The following is a 21,468-nucleotide window of genomic DNA, read 5'->3' on the forward strand; positions in this document are numbered from 1 at the left end:
TTTTAAACAAACGTCCTTAAATTTTCCCTTGCTGCTTCTAGTAACTTTATTAGCCATAAAAATGTTTGGTCATCCAAACAGCATATGCTCTAGAATACACTGCAAATACACTCCTTTATTGACCAATAGGGACACTATATTTGTAGGTTAGATCACAGCAAACAAAAGCCTTCAGCATTATGTACTCAGTGTTTTGACGTCACATGGGTTACCTTTTAATTTTTATGGCTCTGTCATGACAACGTCTGATGTAGGCTTTAGAAAAAAATATGGAGGTGGTATAAAAAAAACCCCACCCATATAGTGTTAATAATATACACTTTAGGAACTTAAACCTGACTCGAGTACAGAAACAGAACCATTAACAAATACCTTTTTTTATTTCATGGAGCTAATAAAGTGAATTAACATAATGCCTTGGTACCCAAGCCAAAATTTAATATGCCTCCACAAAAAAAAAAAAAAAAAAAAAATTTGAGGGTACAAATTTTTTTAAAAAAGGGGGTCTGGAAAATACAGCCACTCTTACTTAAACTTGAGAGTACAAACAAGCCTCAATAATGGTGGTGCTCATGTTGTGGTTTCACAATACCTACCTCTATGGCAACAGATGTAACATTAAAAATGTTAGCTTATGGCATGTTAAACTTGTTCAGTGATCTCCCATATCAAAAGAAAAAAAAAAAAAAAACTATCACATTGGCATACAGAACTTTGTTAAAAGCAGTAGCTCAGTGTTCATTTCTAGCAGTAGAGACTATAAAAAAAAAAGCATTTGTTATATCAGACTCTAATGGTAAACTCTTAACTGAAAAAACTGAGACAACAATGTAAGAAAAGTGTTTCATAGATTTTCAAATTCTCCGGCAGACGAAGCAGAGCAGTGAAACCGTTCTCTGCTTAATTACAAACTACAAGTAAAAAAAAAAAAAAAAAAAAAAAAAAAAAAGCAATGTAACAAACGTCTAATTATTGTTTGACAGATTCAGCCCTAGATTGTTCCATGCTGCGGCATTGTCGAGCAGTAGTGTGTCCGTGTTAGTGTAAATTCAATCTGCTCCTTCTCCCGGTGTTTTCTTGCAATATTAGGTTTTTATATATGTAAATGAAATGGATTCTGGCTGAAACCGTTGATGAATTTCCTGCGAGAGCTTTATATCCCTTCCCAAGGTAAGTGTAAACAGTTCAGCCATTAAGACAGCTTTAAATTACAAATCAATGTAAAAAGGGGGATAAAAAACAAAAAAAAAAAAAGAGAAAAAATTATAAAAGAAACCAGACAGGTAAAAAGGTCTTCTAAATCTCCCAGAAGTCTGTTATTAGGACACAGAGGAGATGGGGTTGAGAGGCGAACCCATCTGTGTCAGCACTTTATCCAGCCACTGCAGAGGCCCATGCAGGTGCACCTCGATCCAGCAGGGGGTGCTGGTGACATCCTGTCGGTGGTACTCGGCTCCCCAGCCCTGAGAAATTTAAAAACACCAGCAGAAAGGTAAACTATGACTTCTGTTGCTGCTGCGAACCGTTTCAAAGTAAAAGCGTGCGACTCGTCACCTTGACAAAGCTCATCCTGATGGTGCACATCTTGGTGAGCTCGTAGACGGCCTCGAAGCCGTGGTTCACCGATTGGGCCAGCAGCTGAGCGAACTCCTGGTTGTTGAAAATCTTCAGGCTGCACCCGCTTGGGATCTTGCACACGGTGGTGGGATGGAAGCCGTGGTGGAAGTTACAGTTGCGACTCTGGACGAAAATGCTGGTGTCGCTGAGGCACTCGGCGTACACCTCCCCTCCCACGTAGTACAGGTGCACCCCTGCACAAATGCATGAACAAAGTGTCAGCGACCGCAAAACGGCAGGAACACTTGCTACATCCTTCCCTTCGCCGCCGTACCCTTGCCGATGTGCCTGCGGGTGTTCTCGATGGTGGAATTGCGGTTGACGTTGGACAGCAGTCCGAGGCAGAAGCGGTTCTTGTTGTTTGACGGGTCGGTGAAGCCGTCCACCAGCACGCTGGTTGACGAGGCGTGGTAGGCCTCACCGACGCGGTTGTTGAGCTCGTAGTAGACGATGGAGCACCAGTGGCTCGGCTCCTCGTACTCCACCGGCTGCACGTCTGGAAGCGGAGCGGGTCGAGATACGTTTTAGCTTTTAGTGAGATGAAACGCTAAAATCTCTGAAGATCCTCACAAAATCAAAGCAATTTTGACTTGGAAAAAGTCAGAGATCAATCTAGCAGATCTAATAAATGCTTCAGTTTTTTATTTTTTTATTTCCTGAAACACTACTGTTTCTCAAATGTAGTAAGAATAAAAAAAAATATAAAAAAGGCGGATACAAGCTCATTCTCAAACACAGAGTAGGAAGTAATACAAGCCATTTATCATGATGGGTAAAAACTGCCAGACCTGCATAAGTTTCAAATGCTTATTTCACTAAATTCAGTGTTTCTGTAAAGCATAAAGCTACACTAGATCAATGAAAACAACACTTATTAATTAAAGGAACGTTGAGAGGAGGAGGGGAAAAAACAGAGCAGAATAAACAGACAAAAATTGATTGTGAAGAAAAGTCAATTCAAGAGCTGGGGTGAGATTCACAAGGTGTGGTCTGGTCTTAGGGACGTTGTCGATCCTTAAGTGTATTGGCAACATCACCAATCTTTAGCTGGATTGGGGGATGTTTGTTCACACGATAAAGTCATTAAAAGTAATGGATGCGACGGATGTAAACAGTTAAATCAGATATTCATAATTCAGCCGTGGTGCTAGTGCTCATCATCTACCAGCCATCAGAGGAGACGTTGGCGTCTCATTCAGGCGTTGGAGCGACAAGATCCCCTGCTTCTGGGGAAATCGTAGTCTGTGGTTCTACAGAAGAGCCTACGGATTCAACACGTTCAAACGAAATGCAAATTTTTTATGAACTCTGTGATGCTGTGAGAGCTCTTGTGGATCCAGCTGCACATTGTCCAAAAATCATCCTCCTCTTGCTACTTTCCTGTCGTCTTCTTCAGCGGTTTTGCCAGTAGCAACATCTGGCAGTTGATCGCGAGATTCTTTTGACATGAAAAATGTTTTAGATTGAAAAACCACATCATTCTAACATAAAAACTTTCCGAAAAAACATGATTTTTTCCCCCCAAATTGTTTCTATAAAGCAATTTTATTTTTGTAATTTCAATTTGTGCAATTTTATGGCTAGTGGAAACGGAGTTACAGACATTTTAAGGACACAGGCTACCACCGTTTCATTTCTTCCAGCTAAGCTAGTCCTGAGCTAGAAGAAAACAAAAAACAACAACTGGATTGCAGCTCAATGGTCCCATTTTTAGTTGAAGGTGAAGGTTTTCACTTATTTGTAATTGACGGTTTAATGATCCTGCCATCACTACCCTTGAATATCCAGCAAACAGAATGACTACAAGAAAGTCATTCTGGTAATATGACTTTCTGGTCATAAATCAACCTGGATGCAATAAATGTATTTTCAAATTATTTACTAACAACATAACTTTTCTATAATATTTCAGGTTTACCGAGATGAGATGCATCTGCATCTTTTTATTTTATTTTTTAACTCTCGTGTGCAGTTCGTGTGCAGTTCCCACCTCTAGGTATGCTGCTGCTCGTTTCCATGGACTGGCTGTCCTGGCCCAGCTGCTCCTCCGGGGGCATGTAGGCCGGGGGCGGGGTGTCAGCTGAGACATGAAAAGCAGTTAGCAATGGATGAGACCAGTTGTTGCTGCTGCTGGCAAATGGTGTCTCTCTCACACACACACATACAGATCTCCCCAGACAATCATCACAGGATCTGTACCCCGGAAACGGTGTCAGATTACACGTACGCCTCACTTCTGAACCACATGCTAACCCATTCCCGACAAAGAGCCAACGAGGCGTTTGAGTCCTTACAGGAGAAGAGAAGAAATGGAGAGAAATCTGAAATACAACATGCGTCTGCAACACCAAACAAGTTTCTATCCTGAAATTAAAATCTGTTCCTACTTGACTCCCTGCAGCATATCTGGACTTTTCACTGCAACATCCACCGATAAAGAAAAAAAATGCAAACAATTCAGTATTTTTTTTCCTCCAGCTAAATATGCAGCAACATTTCAGCAGATAAATGGAGGATAAAGGCTTCCTGATGGCCATACTTGGTGCCTTTGCTGCAGGCAGATGCCCCGGGTCTGGCAGACAGAGCTTTGCTGGCATTTCCTTTGTTCCCATTAAGACGTGGTTTGATTTGGATCTCACTGGTAAACTCATCTGGTTAGTTTTGCAAAAAACCACAGTAAGAATTATACGGTTTAAAACTAAAATCAGTTTGGGTTTTTTTATATCAGATCTGATTTTAATCATTTTCTTTCCTTGATTTTTTTTTAATTACAAATGACAAAATATTTTCAAAAAGTGTCTTATTTCAGTCATCCCTTCTGTGTGTGGAACGACAAACTATTAGGGACAGGTTACTAGAATGTTTGCTTAATTACGAGAATAAAGTCATAATATTGGCAAAATAAAAACCAAATTTTACCAGAAGAGCATGTTAAATTACGAGAAAAAAAAAGTTGTTTTAATGAGAAACGATCTTTGATGGAGCAAACTGACGTAAGCAGATCAGTGGGTGTAGTTCTTTTTTTTTTTTAAATAGACTGTCATTTGTGCGATAATTTTCAAATCCAACTACTGACAATTTGTTGATGCGTTAAAATATTCAGGATTTCTTCATTTATAAAATGGATAAACGCATAACTTCACAATATGCTCAACATTCCTCCTTTTACTTTTTTGCTATATTTTGTGGAGGAGTTTTAATATTCCAACTGGATTTTTGTTTTTTGGCACCATTACAATTTTCTTTGTAATATGACTTCTCTTTTGTATTGCTGCAACATTTTTCTGGCAATACTACAACTTTTTCCTGTATGACAACTTTTCTGGGAATATGGCTATTTTGTATTATTTCAACTGACTCATTTTACAAATTTTTTTCTGGTAATACAATGAATGTTTTTCATGCTATTATGACTCATCTGGTAATATCACTATTTATTACCTTTTATTCTGGTGATATGACGTTTTTATATTTTACAAAATCTTTCTGGTAATGTGGCAACTGTTTTATGCATTACAAATTTTATCATTGCTGTGGTAATATGACGACTTTATTCTCGATATAAAAATTATAAATCTTGGCCTGTGCCTAGTTCTTCATCGTAGAGTTGACCTGAATTCAAAGTCCAAATACATAGAGGCTGTAAAAAAACACTTAAACAAAAATGGCCGCCCTGGGCTTGCTGACGTCATTCTGAAATGTGGAAGTCCCCTGCCCCCCAAAAAACTTCAAAAACCAAACATTTGATTAATTGCTGCAATAAATTTATAGCCCAGCCGTAACCATGGTTTTAGCTTGAAAATAACCTGAAAGCAAGGCGCTAAATTAACTGGAGCTCAGAATGACAAAGAAGTAGTAAGAAAATGTGTCACAATATAATATTTTTACAATTGAAGCCGATTCCAAGTAAAACACCTGATACTCAAAACAATGGACAACAGCAACCAGCAGGGGGAGCCTGGTGCAGGTTCTGGTCGGCCATGACAGTTCAGTAGTGTCTGTAGCGCTGCAATGTGAACCTCTGAGCTAATTTGGGAAAATGAAAACGGCTTTGTTTGTGTCAATGCTGATCCAAATTAATATTTGTAAAGAATTTTCTTAACAACCCTAGATACCACTGGTACACACAAACTTTGAGACACGCGTTTGTGAATCCTCGTTTTTTGCTGCTTGCGTAACACAACAGAAGCAGTTCAGGAAGAACAGCCTGGCATATTTCCCGGGGTCGGGCACGTGGGTGAGCTTGGCGTACCTGGGAGTTGGAATGGACTGGAGGGCCCTGAGCTGGCAGGAGAGTTGGGGTAGGTACCGCTGCTGGCTGGAGAGGAAGGGTAGGGGGAATTGGGAGAAATGGGGAAAGAGCCGCCGCCTCCTCCTCCTCCACCACCGCCGCCGCCTCCGTTGCTGTTGCCGCCGCCGCCACTGTGCGGCTGCGGGAAGGAGTCTGGGAAGGTGGCGTTCAGGGGCATGTGCGGCTCGTTGTGGGTGAGGTTGCGAAACTGTACGAGCAAGCTGTGCTGCGGGTTGAACTCGCTGTGCCTCGGTACCAGGACCGGTGGGAGAACTGGATGGTGGAGAGCAAAGACGTCCAGACGGGAACATTAGTTTAACACAGAAAACGCACATCTGTAAAATATCACGTCGCTAGGCTAAATATTTATGCATCTGACTAGAAAACATGAAAATATTTAAGATTCCTAAAGACTCGTCACTCTAAATGACTCAATTATTAAAACATTAGCCAATTACTAAGAAAATATCATAGAAAATATAAAGCTCATAAGCACTGAAGCTAAAATTACGCCAGGAGAAATAAAGGAAACGTATCCATCAAGACTGAAACTATTATTTTTAGTAATATATTGATTATTCTGATCAACTGGATAAAACAGATAGCACACTCCACAGATTTTTAATTCAACTTAATACTAGCAAACAAGGGTATATTAAAATCTATTAAATGGGTATATTAGCAGCTACTGTTGCTAACTAGCAGCTGGCATTCTTGTCTTGAGTTGCGGAAGACAGTGAACCATCTGTTCACAACTCAAAGTTTAGAATGAAAAGTAAAGTCCCACAAGAAAAAAAAGCCACACAGAATAAGATTAAATAGCCCAGTCTCGACAAAATGCAAGATCTGTGATTAACGTATTTCAGGCCAACCTTTTCTTTTTGCAATGAATTTCAGGCATTTTATGACCTTAATTTTACATACATTACTTCAAGACTTAAGGATGCGCAGACACCCCAGGTTTCTTAATGAAGCTTACATAGTGATAAATCAAAGAGCTGGAAGATCCTCTCTCCCTCCCTCATCGTTTGAAGCCTTTCTGAAAGCCTTCAGAAAGCCTTTGTTGATATGCTGCAAATGTGCAGCATCTCCTGACCGACATGTGATCCACATCCTCGAACCAGTCAATAAAGAGCTGGCGATCTCAAACAAGCCCAGTGTCAGAACGGCCGTCCTGTCGGGGTCATCCTTCACTGTGTTTATGGGGTGTGTGAATGACATTAGTAGACGAGCGGGGAGGTTTGTGCAGGGAAAGTGCTGGGAGTTTAGCCTGAGTGGTTTGTGCGCTTAGAAAGCCGCTCTCTGATGCCACACCCAATCTGGAGTGCCTGAGGCATATAATCTAATAAGACTCCTAGAGCTAGTGATATTGATTTTCTGTGAAATGGAAGAGGCGGGTTGAACAGGCCTGCATGATGACAGCCTGCTGACCTTTGTGGATTTGTTTACCAGCTCCTCAGTGTTCCGAGCTCTAAGGGATCTGGCATGACTCTGAGAACCGATCATCATCCATTTATTAAAAATGAATAAGAAAAAAAAAAAACCTAAATCATTATGTCTGTTGTAAAAATTAAATTATGACATTATGGTAGTGTAATAATTCAGAAGATTACTGTGTGCGCTTATCGATCGCCTTGATTACAAACACTGCTGTTAATGTGTGGATGCAAGTGCAGGAAATCTTTTTAATTGTATTTACGGTCAGTCATATTGATGTTAGCAATAGCTGCAAAAGCGACATATTTCATCCGCTTCCTGTTTAACTGGGTTAGGGTTGTAGTCAGATGGTGGACTGCGGCATCTAAACACGACGCTACAGTATGAGAATGCAAAGACTGGCAACTTCTAGGAAAACTTTTTTTAAAAAATCAAAAATCTGTTCAGCCAAGACAGAAAAAGGTTCGTCCTGCTGGCCTTTCTGCAGCTCTAAAATGAAGGTTTTCTTTTTTCATTAACTTGCAGCAGCTCAGACTGTCGCAAAGCAATAATCCATTTAATTTAAACGGGACAAAATATGACATAATGGCTACAGTCATTTCTGCTAACAGTTTCATTTCAGATTGTTTTACAGACTGTGGCAAACTGGTTTTGGAAAGAAGATGAATGTCGGAAAGTACACAAGTGGATGTGCATATTTAGACACACACAAGGTGTGAAGCAGCAAATAGACTGGAATAACTTGAGTAAAATACGATGTGCATGTGTGTAAAACTGTTGGTTGATATGGCTGGAAATAAAACAATAAACACTTAGATACTGACTAGAGGTATCTCAATATGGAAATAAATTCTAGATCAGGTGTCATGACAGTGACCAATCCGTAAGGGCAGATCTATTCAGTCTAATTCTATGCTTTGTGATCCGAGTGACATCATGCTTATTTTACATTTTATTTATAATTCCTGATTGAACTTTCTGAATCATTTGAAAGAAGGTTTGTTTTTTTACATGTTTGACCATAATAGTCAAACTTTTATTTTTTGAGACTTCATTAGTACATTTATTATTATTTCAGCTGCTTTGTTAATTTATTTTGGATATTTAAAATATCTTCCAGTTCCAGTGTTAAATGTTCTTTGGAAAATAAAGTTTCGAGACTGGGGTACTTGCATTATACCGTTATCATATTAGTTGAAAATGGTCTCAAAGACATTATTGCTTAATGCAATACATTCTGGGATAATTTATCATCCAGTAAAATTTGTTGTTGTGACAGACTGAGCTATAAAAATCATTTAAAGGGCTAGATTTGTTTTCACTTTTAAAGCCTAAATCTTTAAAAATATTCAGAATGATTTTAATGTTTTTTTTTTATTTCTAATATACAAAATTTGTATGCAATTTTGTCAAAATACAACAAAGGGGCTCAATTTAGACCCCCACATCAGCTCTAACTATATAAATTCAGGAAATAGAAATCAGGCCAGGCATAAGATTAAAATGGCAGTCCCAGGTGCCATGTTTTGTGCTGATCACTAGGAGTAAAAAACATGTTTAGTTCAGACGAGATTGAAAAGATTTTAAAGGGGCAGCGTTATGCGTTTTCCAGGCACATAGTGCCATTTTATAGCGCAATCGAGTAGCTATGGAACCCTCTGTTCTAAAAAATGCTGTATATATAAAATATGACTTGACGCATTGAAATTGGGCCTCTGTCTTTTTAAAAACTCCTGTTCATTCTGAAACTCTGCCTTCAGGAAGTCATCACAACATGGCTCCTCTCTTAACCCTACAACATTTTTACCAGAAGTAGCTTGGATAATGAGCTCAGCAGATGTTCCACCAGGTGTTTGCCAATAGCTGCTGGCTAGTCTGAAGGAGCTGAGTGGGGGAGTCGATTGTTAGAGCTGCCTTGTGAGGTGGAAGCTTGGAAACTGCAGCTCTGAGGAAGAGTTTTGTCCTCAAAGGCAGAGCTAGGTCCGCCTTTGAGGACTTTGGTTTGATTAAAGGATTTCTCAAACCAACACTCATGTTATGTTTTTGATTAGGTAATTACATTAAAACGTGATGTAGAGCTTAAAAGAGTCAATTTTACATCACACTGCCCCTTTAAAGTTAACCGTTTTCAGTAATAGAGCAGCTTTGTGAAATGAAATCAGAGGAAGTGCAGAAATCTAAGGAGTTATCTGAAAGGAAGTTTGTTTTTTTTACATGTTCAGGCATGTCTGGTTCATTCAGACTGAAACAGGGAAAAGCAGAGTGAACTCTCAGCTGATGAAAGTGTGAAAAAAAATACAGTTGGTGCCATTTAACACATCAGGCCTTTCAGTGTCTGTCACTCACAAAATATGCTGGATCAGCATAAGTTTGAAGACGAGCTGCACAAAGGATCCAGTTCCAATCCAAATAGTAATATCAGTGTGTGCAATAGTGCAATCAGGACATATTAATGGCCATGCATATTTATAAAGCATTTGGCCAGCTGGAGAGCATGTTAAACAGACAGAAAAATCTGAATCAATCAGAAGGGATACCCTAATTTCATTACAGCAATTTTAAGAATCAGTATTGCAATCACATATTCTCCTGATGTTGTGGTTGGCAGCATGTTGGGAGTAGCTCTGTTACTTTCATTCTGATTTTTTTCTTAAAAAAAAAATAAAATAAAAAAAGTTTCTGGATGATTATTCCCTCTAGGTTTGGATGCTGTGCAGCTAGAACTAAATTTCCCTTTGGGATCAATAAAATTAAGTCATGACTGTGATGATTTTGCCATTGTTTTAGATTAACAGTAAAACCCTCTCCATTGTGTGCTTTCACAGTAAATGTGACGTCGCTTTTGGTTCAAAATATAAATAATTGAAGGTCAATTAATAGCAGGACGGCTATGAAAAAAAAAAAAAAAATAGATGAATTGTTGTTCTTATAGAATAGCTTTTAAACCCAAATCGAGTGAAACTCAAAAATGGGCCATAAAAATTCCAATCAGTGAATTTTTCTCTTCCTTTACCGAGAACAGGGTTTCCCATGGTGAAATTCAAGGATTTTTTTTTTTCTTTTTAGCATTTTCAAGGTAAATTTTCAAACTTTTCCAGCACCGCTTAAGATATTTAAAAAATACAAATGAACCCAAAGAAGACGGTTTCAATTCACTGTTTTATGACATAAAATTTTACTATTATTCATTAAATCTTCTAAAGGAGGAAGAGAAGGAGAATGCAAAATGTCTCCTAAACGCCCTAAAGACAATAAGTAATGTTCTCGTTAAGGTTTCTAGCATTTAGCAAATAGAAATAATTTTTGTGATTCTGGCAAAACAAGAAAAGCTTAGTCTGATTTAACTTCAGACAGCAATAAAAATAAGTCTTTTTATTATCTTTAAATATCTGGTTTCAACTATAAGTGACATCTTACAAATTTAGACTTTTAATCACATGTTAGATTGCACTTTATTACCAAACTGTGCAGTTTGAATATCAAACACTTTCAAGGACTTTATACAGAAATCAAGCACTTTCCAAAACACCCAAATGAAATCCGCTTGTTTTTAATCAGCTGTGTGAACCGTGTGAGTTTTATAGAAGAAAACCAAAACCAGTCGGACCAGTAGCACCTACCGGGGCTCTCTACTCGCTTGTAGTGATACGGATTGATGCAGACCTCCTTCTGCTTGGAGCCGAACGGATACTCGCACACCTCCAGCGGCTTGAGCTCGTGGTGCGACTGCAGGTCCGGCCAGCGCCACACCCTGCAGTAGATGACGTGGGGGAGGCCCTTCCTGTGCGAAACCTGGAGACGACCGTCTAGCGATCTCGGGATGGTGACGCATTTGCTGGGCTGTCCGGGACAGCTCAGCGCCTTCTCCAGGTCCTCCATGGCACCCTTCTTCTTCTTCAGCTTCTTCACCAGCGCGTCCACCGCCTTCTCGGCCCACTTCTCCTCCTCGTCGCCCTGCTTCCAGCCGAGCAGCCGCTTGACTGCCGGGCTGGTGAAGGAAAACAGGCTGGACATGGAGGTCATGCTGCCGGCTGCGAGACTGTTGGGATTGTCGGTCAGTCCGGGTTTTAGGGGGAGGAAAAAAAAAATAAAAAGTCCAAAATGAACTCTAAAAGAGCGCCTGAGTGTGTGAGGGTGTGAATGTAAGCACAGATGATGGGTGGGGTGAACGGAGAGGAGGTTTCAGCCTTGTCTGACCAAGGACAGGAAGCAAGGGAGGAACGGGAGTCAGCAAGCAGGACGCAGCTGCTCCTGGTCAGGAAGGGCCCTCCAAGCAAGCTGTTCGGAGAAGGGTCACCGCCGACGATGGGAAGACAGGGCTGTAGGAGGGGGAGGGAGGGGCGTATGTGTGCTGGGATCGGGACGTGGCTGCAGGTCTCACCGGCGAACGTCTGACACGCGCTCTAAAAGAAAGCAGACATCGCTCGGATCGCTGCCGGCTCCTCTGGAGGCCACCGCCTTCCCGCACGGCGCAGCGCTGGGGTTTTGATCTGCTGCGCTCCTGCAAACACAAGAGAGGAAAAAAAAAAAAAACATACAAAAACAATTTTAAAGAAAACAATGACCTGCATGAAATCACAGATAAATAAGAATGTCTTATTGATCTGTAAAAATCGAGAAGGAATTCTGTTCTTGAATATTTGGTGAAATACACCAGAACAGCGTCACCTAACGGATCAAAAATAATCACTTTGTCGATCCGATGTGCTTGCTTACTTGCAGTAGTGTATTCTACTTGTATCATTGCCTGCCATCGGAGCCGCTAAAAGTCAAAACAAACAAAACGCATGTAGCCAAAAATCTCAGCAACTTTGGCCTTCCTAAGCTACGGTCAGATACATCGCCCTTCCCTCTGCATCATTCGGATCGACCGGACCGGGGTCAAACACGTCGCCTCCGGCTGCACAAGCAGCTGTTTGGTGGGGGGGGTTTGGGTGGTTGTGAAACTAGGTCGGTGGAAAAAGGATGTGACCACAAGAGCCGTTTCCTCCTCCATCTCATCTCTGCCCGGTCTCTCCCTCCCGGACCACAGCTGTCCGACAGCGGTGCGCCCACTCCCACCGCTCATTGTTCTACGCGCACATGAAAGCGAAGGGGGGAGCCATAGGAAGGAGGACACAAAAGGGAAGCGCAGACGTTATCGGACCCAAAATGTTCTGGATTTTGTTTGGCGTTTCCTAGGCAGGCAGATGTTTCAACGGAGGCTGTCGAGATCAGACCCGGCGGCTTTAGACTTAAAAGTTGCTAATCGTCAGTTAGCAATGATGACAAACAGTCATGCTGTACATGAAGTCAAAAAAAGGTGAAAAAAAAGTATAACAAGTAATCAATGAAGACTTTATGCATATCAGGGTTTCCACAAATATTTTTTTTAAACTGGTGGGGGTGACACCAGCTTAAAAAACATTTTAAAGGAGTCTTCAAAATGTATCTAAAACATTATGCATTATGGCCAAACTATATTAGTTAGCTACCTTACTGTTGTTCAAAATCAATCAATAAGTTTATTCATTCAACAAAACACATATCACCACTGTACAAAAACACTGTCTTGTAACAATTCATCTACATGAGTGAAAGGGAGCAGGAAGCCTTATAAAAACCTGCCTCTCTCAATAATTACAAATTAATCTTGTTTTCTTGGCTGCATATATAAAAATCAAGAACTTAACACATCATTCTCCTCATTGTTAACTCAAAAGAGTATGAGACTTTATTTTTTTTCTTTTAAAGTATTTTAATTTGGTTTAAAGCAGGACATTTTTTCAAATCTCATTTAAACTATTCCATAATTTGACTCCATGCACCAAAATATTTTGTTTTAAAGTAATGCAACATATGTTAACATTAGGGTCAACTTTACAAGTTTGAACTAAAAATGGATTCAACTTAACCTTCCTCAGGTAGCTTTCTTTCGCTTTTTCTCTCCCTCTACTTCAGACTGTCAGCTCTATTTAACTTCACTGCTGAAAGCGGAGCAGCGCACAGTGGCCAGCTTCACAACCAGACAGGAAGCTTTTCAATATAAAGTGAATTTTAACAATTCATATTTAAATTTCTTTCAAACTCTGATTATGGTTAGCATAAGTGTGCAAATATAGGATATACATGCAGTTTTAACATTTGTATTTTTTTTTTTTTAAATCATTACATTTTGCCCGGTCGGTGCGCTACAATCAATAACATGTAGAGGAAACCCTAAATATGTTTTAGACATGAACACCAAAAATATAAATTTTCAATCATCAGGAAAAAAATTGCTGATACACCAATGGCTCAGAGGAAAAACAAAAAAAAAACAACAAAACATTTCCTTTATCGGCTGCGATTGCAAATTAGTAGATTGAAATATGAAAAACTGTTTTTGCTTTGTTTTATTTGTTAAGTTCCAACATTTCCAGTCTATGAACTCGTCAACCAATGGCAGGTACTTTGGCGTTTCAGTCACATGAAGGTTAGACGCACACTTTGATAAATTAGTAGGCGTTTGTATCGTTTTCAATTTAAAACTAAAGCTTTCTTAGAAAGTGATCATTTTGTTAACATTTACTCATTGGCTTTGCATTTTAAATCTTAATTTGCTCAATTTTTACTTTACCTTTTCAACACCATGAAGGCTAATTTAGCTTTCTAAACTGGTCAAAAATCAGAATCATAACAAAGACAAACAGAAATCCGATTGGTTCAACATCAGTAATTAGTTTTAGGGCATATATTAAAACAGCAGAATGGCGATCCACGGTACAAGAAAAAATTGGCCAGTTCTGTTTAGCCATGGGATCGGTGTACTGCTAGTGATTTTGATGCTACATGTTGGGAGTCACAGTATCTGGGGAATTTAACTCATTCATTCGTTGTTGGATTTTAAATCTATTATCCCCATCAGACTTATAAAAAAAAAAAAATTCAGAAGAAAGAAATCGGAAAGAAGTCGGCAAGGAGGAGAAGCCTGATCAGCACATCTCTATTGCTAATCTTTTTCAAGTTTACAGTTAGCCGTGATAGCTTATCACATTTCAACTATCAAAGGCGGAGATCAAATCAGACTTAAACACACATTTTCATGGACACTTTCTGAAACACATGGCTGGGAGGAGAATACAATGCCACTCATCTCCTGATTCATTGAAACCACCACACTAGATGATTCATGGCCTTGCAGAGATCATCAGGAATTTCTGAGCAAGAAGAAGGTACAAGCTAGATATATATATATATTTACAGTCACATGATTAGCAGTTCTAAAAGCAGGATGTACAGAAACCTCGACAACACAAAAGCTCAAGCCAAGAAGTCGGTGAAGTGGCCAAGCAGAGGCAGTAGAAAGCAAATTATCTCAGATTTATAAAAGATAAGGCCGCAGTACAAGCTTCTTACAGAACTGCTGCAAAAACTCTACAAGCTTCAACAAACACTGGAGGGGGAAAGAAACACTTACAGGCTCATTAATGCTCCGTTTTGCTTTTGAATGTCTGAAATGTTCAAATGTAAAGTAGAGGAGAATGACAACACGGAACAACGGGTCGGTTTAGGAGAGAGCACCCTCCGCTTTTCCACCCAGAGACAGACAGAAATCAGGCTCATCTAATGTTACACAAACCCTAAAATTGTAGTAAGATAAGCCTAATGTGCTGCTTGAACTTTACACAACTACAACACAGTATATATATATATATATATATAAAAACTTCAAAGCTGTATTGAGAGTTACTATGAGAACTCCCCTTGGGGATAAGCTAACTAGCCTAGCTCTCGTTAACAGAACTTGTTTAGCATAAAGTTAATGTCAAACGCTACACAAACAGTAAGCTTATCTACTTAGAATAAAGTTTAAGTTATATTTTCTCTTTTAAACGACAATTAATTTAAAAACTATGTTGTTTTACTCCTGACGTGTAGCATAAGCTGCTTTTGTCTTTCACCGTCAGCTTCTTTCCAGAAACTTTTTAAACTTCTAATAAGTGACGCAAGGCTAATGTGTGCTAGCCGTTAGCCTAGCCCTCCTCAGTGGGACAGAGCAGCGAGCCTACGGACACCGCACTGATGACGCTCTCTACGTTTTACTTTTATTCGTTTGCAGCAATGCCAAAACTGGGGTTTAGCTACATACCTTCGTACGGAGTTAAGGTTCCATACATATGGTCGTTCTTGACAATATTTCAATCCAAAGTCCCAACTTTTCTACTTGTAAATTACGCCTCGCTTCAGCCGACCCTTCTCTCCGACTCCTCACGCCGTGTCCTCCAGATCCAGGAGACAACTAGACTGGAAACAAACGCATATCCCTCCGCCGCCACCAAAAGAAAAAAAAATAGTTCTCACTCGAGCGAGAACTAGAGTGAACTGGGCTGGAGACTTGCTAAATCTCCAGCCCCGTCATATTAACCGCTTCAAACATATTTTATTGTGCTAAAAATAAGACGTCCAGAGACATGCTTAAAATAAGATTTACTCGATCCATCTTGCGCATGATCCAGGGCGCTCTAAGTTAAAACGTTTTCCCTCCAACTACATTTATGCGAAAATAAGGGCGAAAATAGTTCCAAACGCAATATCTGCGTAACGTGCAGGAAAGAAAGCGACAATAATATAAGCGTAGTGTTTGTTTTTGTGTGTTTCCGTGTTGTATGTGAAGTCTTACGGTGGTCGTGCTGAGGCTGGGGAACGTCTCTCTCTCGCTCACAAGTTGCTGGCTCCACTCAGTCTGGAGCGCTGTGGTTTGTTGTATTGTTACCCTTTGTTGTCAGTTGCTCGAGACTTCAACAATTCCCGCGTTGCTAATCCGTTTAATTTTAATTAATCCAACTAGCTCCTCCAGATTCGCTCCCGTTTTCGCAGACGAAACTCTTCTCACGGACTGTACTGTTAGGAATGCGGACTCTCCATTCAGTCTCCGAATATAGTGCGGTGTTTGTGGATCCGCCACTAGTGGGCAACCTTCGACCTGTTACTGAAGTGAACAATTTATGTGAATCTGATGGATTTTCTTTTCTGAGTTTCAGTTATTGAACGCTTTGGGAATATTTCTAAACAGAGGCGACCAAAATTGTGTGGGGCCATGGGCAGAATTTGATTTGGGTGCCCAATTCAAAATTAGAAAGCTAACCCTGATTGTCTAAATGTGATATTCCATCCATCCATTGTCTATCCTGACTTTTCCTTGTAAAATTTGTTACTTAACAAGCTTACTAAATAAATATCAGCAAATACATTGTGGATGTAGGTTTATTTCACTGATTTACTCATTTATTTGTTATTTAGAATGGTGACGATGGAAAGATGCATTTCAGTTAGAGGTCTGTTTATGGAACAGATCATGGGTGTCAAACTCCAGTCCTCAAGGGCCACTGTCCTGCAGTTTTTAGATGTGCCACACGTACAAAAAAACGCTGGAATGAAATGGCTTAATTACCTCCTCCTTGTGTAGATCAGTTCTCCAGAGCCTTGCTAATGACCTAATTATTCTATTCAGGTGTGGTGCAGCAGAGGCACATCTAAAAGTTTCCGGGCAGTGGGCCCTCCAGGACTGGAGTTTGACACCTGTGATCTCGACAGTGAAACAGTAAAATGATCTAAATGTCTTCCTGCTTCTAAAAGATATGGCACTGAATCAGCAGATGTTTTGTTGTGAATGTTTGGTGTGTATGATGTATGTTTGTAACAGTTTTCTGAGCTGAATAGCTAATTTTCGTTTTATGTGAATAGGGGCCAGATATTATGCTCATACTTCATGCTGCTCCTTTTGTTAAGTGATTTCTTTTAGTCATTATCTGAACTATTCAGATTTATTTTTGAGTGAATGAAGCAAAAATATTAAATGAAAAGTTAAAATGAAAACGGGGACAACCTGACCACTTGCCAACTCTTCTATAAGAGGAACAAGTTTGGGAAACGGCACCGTTAAACATGTCGGATTATGTCTCTGCAAAACTCCAGAACATATTAAGATCATTTATATGATCAGATATAATATTTATCCTAAATGAGCTATATCATATAGCTATGGCATGATCATTTTCTTTTTATATTTTAAGCCAAAAATTCACATATAATTTTGCAATCAAGACACATTTTCTTTAAAAATTACATCATGGTTCTCTGTAGGAGTTTCGTGCAGATTTAAGAGAGTTTTAATCCATTTTGCTTGGAAAGGCAGATGAAGTGCCTTTAATAGTGAAGGTAGACATTTAAACCGCTGGGAGGAATCGTCTTGGCTGTCTGCAAAGCCTCGTTTGCCCTTTGCTCTTGTCTTTCATTTGTTAAAGCATTTGAATAATGGCTGATTAGCGAACAGTTTGCTCAAAGAAAGGATGAGCAGCTGCTTTTGCTATTTTTGATTAATCACACGGCCAACGAGAGCAGACGAGGCCTTCCAGGCAGAGATGGCAGCTCAGGCAAAGCGTTTCCACTCTACACGCTGCTGCAGACCAGGAAAGAGCCAAGTGGTGTGTGTGACTCGGTAACCAGTCACCGAGAGACACGATTCAAAGCATAAAACGATGTTCAAATATGTGCATAAATTACACAAGTTCACACAATCTCACACTCCTCGTTACAACCACAATTTGTAGTTTACTGTCTTTGAATTTTATGTGATAGCTAGACAAAAGAGTGCATTTATTGTAAAGAATGAGAAAAGTAGTCTGATTTTCAAAAATCTGGACAAAAGAAAATCTGAAAATTGCAGCTGAGTCTGATATTCACTACTAGATACTAAAAGTTTTTTTCCCCCTCAGATTCTCAATTTAATTTAGTTCTAGACTTTGAACCATTCAAACACATTAGAATGCTTTGACATAAACTACTCAGTTCAGTTAAATAAGTTTTGCTTGAAGTCGAGAATGTTACATAACCTTCACTTAAAATTTTTTGATAAACATCTACTTCGGAAAAATGTGTCATTTAAAAAAAAAAAAAAAAAAAAACTCATGTTATTTCTGTTCTTAGGTTTCAAAAATAAAGAAAAACAAAAAACTTTAACAGAAAATAAGATGGATTCATTTCCTTCTGTGGGATGTTGAAATTTACGAAAAAAACAAACATGATTTCCAACTTAAAGATGCAAAAAAATGGATCTGAAACAATATTTTTAATGTCATTCTGTTGTGTAAAATCAATTCGTCACACGAATAAAACCCATTTAAACCAGGATTTGTTTTTCAATTTATATTGAAAATGTTACTTGAATTTTTTATTATTATTATTATTTTTAGGCCACAGTTACTAAGAACCATTGTGGAAGGTCCACAGGTGCAGACAAGAAGATGAATCTGCTAAAAAGTAAACATAAATAAATAAATAATCACTTTATGGTTGCAATGTGCAAAAGTTCAAAGGGTGCAGATACTTTTTCCAAGATATTGTGCTTTTTTTATATTGCTTGCCACTTCTGTTCCATATGGGAACCTCATACAGCTGCATTATTGATAGATGCTCTAAGCATATACTTTATAAATTAAATTACAGTCTTCTGCACAAACGTTTACACACACACACGCACACACACACACACCACACACACACAGTCATTCCTCTGTCCAGTAGATTCCTGTATCAAATGTACTCTACAATGCACTTAAATTCATAGTGATGCTTTTTCCACTATTAACGACACACAGCATGTTAAGGTCAGGTTGCTGCTTTTACGTGGAATTGCTTTTCCGTAGCACAAATCAGAGAACAAACGGTTAGCGGCTTACCCAGTCGTCAAAGGAGCTGCGTCAACCCCGCCTATTCACGAACGACAAAGCAATTCCTGGTAGAAAATTTCCAACTAGAGAAAGCACTGAGTAGAGCAACACTTTACAACTGGACCACTTCTGGAGGAATTTAGTGAGAAACGTTCTTGTATAGAAAGAGTGAGACAATACAGAAAAGGTAGGAGTGTTGTTACCAGTGAGCTGTTCTTCCAAGCAGGAAAACGAGCAGCAATCACCTTAGAAAGAGCAACTCTAACTATGTTTGAATCAAGGAAGGATTTTAAAGATACTATTCAGGGCTGCAGGTAAAGATTACGGTAACACTTTATTTGAAGTGGGGTGAATAAGACTGTCATGGCACTTTCATAAACATGACATAACACCTGTCATGAACATGAATAAGCCTTCATGAATATTTATGACTGCTGTCATAAAGTGTCATTTGGTAAAGTATGACACTTTTAATACAAAGTTGACATTATTCAAAATGTCTTTATTATGACAACTTGACATTAACCAATAAATAATTACTGTTTAAACTTTACCTTTAATAACATAAAGTTACCTAGTTTTTAAAGTGCAATCAGTAATACTTTTATAACAAATTTATATCAATAATGATTTCCTGGTTAATGTCAAGTTGTCATAACAAAGACATTTTGAATAATGTCAACTTTGTATTAAAAGTGTCATAATTTACCGAATGACACTTTATGACAACAGTCATAAATATTCATGAAGGCTTATTCATGTTCATGACAGGTGTTATGTTTATGACAGTGTCATGTCAGTCTTATTCAACCGTCTTCAAATAAAGTGTTACCAAGATTACTTTAGTAGCTGATTATTCTGTCGATTAATTGATTAATTGGGTTAAAGGAAATTCTGCAGATTTCTCATTTAAAACACTTGAGCTTATTTTATACAATATAAGAAGTATATTAAAAGACACAAATAAACAATACAATTCCTTATTTTGAATAAGAAAATAAACATTTAACAGCCAAAAATGTAGTGACGCCACACTCCTGTAGCGAACGCCGGATGATTAGTAGCACAGGATCCATCTGCAGCTAAAAAAAATACTTCCAGCATCAACATGTGAAAACCTCAGCCTGATCCAATTAGTTTTGGATTAAATTATTAATAATTGGATGCAAAAAGTGCTTTATAGATTTTTTAGAACAGAATTTTAATCATCAGGTGAAGCTAAAGCTACGTCACTTGAGGATTTTTTTCCCGCCAGAACATATTTAGAGATTTTTTTTTAATCTCAAATGTTTATGTTTTTGTTCAGCTTTGTCTTAATTAGTGCCCTGAAAATGGCCTTTTTCATTTTCAGAGCCTGTATTCTCCAGTTAACGATTAATCAATGACTAAATTAGCTGACCATTACTTCCTTCAATAATCGATTAATCACGATTAATCGTTTCAGCTCTGCTAGTATTCAACCGTTTCAAAGAGAGAATTATCATTCAAAAGTGGAAAACGTTCAGGAAAGCAGCTCGAGTACTTACACTGAAAAGACAAATTAGATGAAAACTCATTAAGCGTCATTATATATAATCAAATTAAGATATGAGCACAATAGGACAGAACATGAATGCTGACTTTGGAATAAAAAAAAATCTGCTAAGAAATTTACTACATCATTGGTTTGCAACAATATACCAAACAGTGAAACTATAGACACAAACATTTAAAACTATGAATTTATTTTCTTCAACTCATCATGACAAGGAATGTTTAATTATACTTTTTTTTTTTTTTACAATTTACAAGAATTAAACCAAGTTCAAACAACAATCACAACAAAACATAAATTTAAATTATTAAATGGTGCAGTAAATTACACTGATTGTTTTTTTTAAAAGTCTGAAAATAAACCTATGTGTCTTCTACACATTCCCCAAGTCATCGTCTCCCTCCACCAGTCGACATGAGAGTTAAAGGTTTTAAGATCCTCTAAAACAAGCAAAGAAAGTGATCAAAGTGAAAACTAAACAAAACCTCTTGTGATAATGTAACAAACAGTTATGATCGCTTTGTTGGCCAACTTGTTTACAACAGATTTGGACACACCAACAGCATTACTGTTAACTAGGGGTGCACTGATCAACCGGGCTCAGACTTCCGTAGTTTTGGGTGACTGGCCGGTTGGGTCAGCCCGATATTTATGTGCGAGATTGACTTTCTAAACAAAAAAAATTTTTCACTTGTTTTTTAATTTAAAAAAAAATTGACATCAGCTAAAATCTGCATTTTAAAGATCGACAATTGGCCAGAAAAAAGACCGGCATCGGTGAACCTCTGCTGCCCGCACATCACAGGAATCTGATTAGTGGAAGTTTTAAGTCCAGTTTTGATGTTCACCGCTCTAAAAATGATTTGCCTTCCCACATAGATTTTCTAATTCACTTTGGC

The 21,468-nt window shown here is 38.7% G+C and overlaps 1 protein-coding gene across 2 annotated transcripts; it reads right to left on the reverse strand.

Moving 5' to 3' along the window:
• Positions 1-899: 899 nt before the first annotated feature.
• smad5 (SMAD family member 5) lies at positions 900-16,306 on the reverse strand. Of its 2 annotated transcripts, none has more exons than XM_015049585.1 (7): positions 15,987-16,306; positions 10,966-11,846; positions 5,870-6,181; positions 3,608-3,697; positions 1,892-2,113; positions 1,555-1,811; positions 900-1,463 (listed from the first exon to the last, which is right to left on the reverse strand). In XM_015049585.1, exons 2-7 carry the CDS (start codon positions 11,366-11,368, stop codon positions 1,320-1,322), a joined length of 1,428 nt encoding a protein of 475 aa, XP_014905071.1. In that variant the 5' UTR covers positions 11,369-11,846; positions 15,987-16,306; the 3' UTR covers positions 900-1,319. The 2 variants fall into 2 exon arrangements, with proteins under 2 accessions (XP_014905071.1, XP_014905072.1); XM_015049586.1 differs by lacking the exon at positions 15,987-16,306 and adding an exon at positions 15,456-15,611.
• Between the last annotated feature and the right edge of the window lie 5,162 nt (positions 16,307-21,468).

This window comes from Poecilia latipinna, unplaced genomic scaffold, assembly GCF_001443285.1.
Source record: "Poecilia latipinna isolate Pla-1442-1.1 unplaced genomic scaffold, P_latipinna-1.0 Scaffold951, whole genome shotgun sequence".
In the NCBI taxonomy this organism is placed as follows: Eukaryota; Metazoa; Chordata; class Actinopteri; order Cyprinodontiformes; family Poeciliidae; genus Poecilia; species Poecilia latipinna.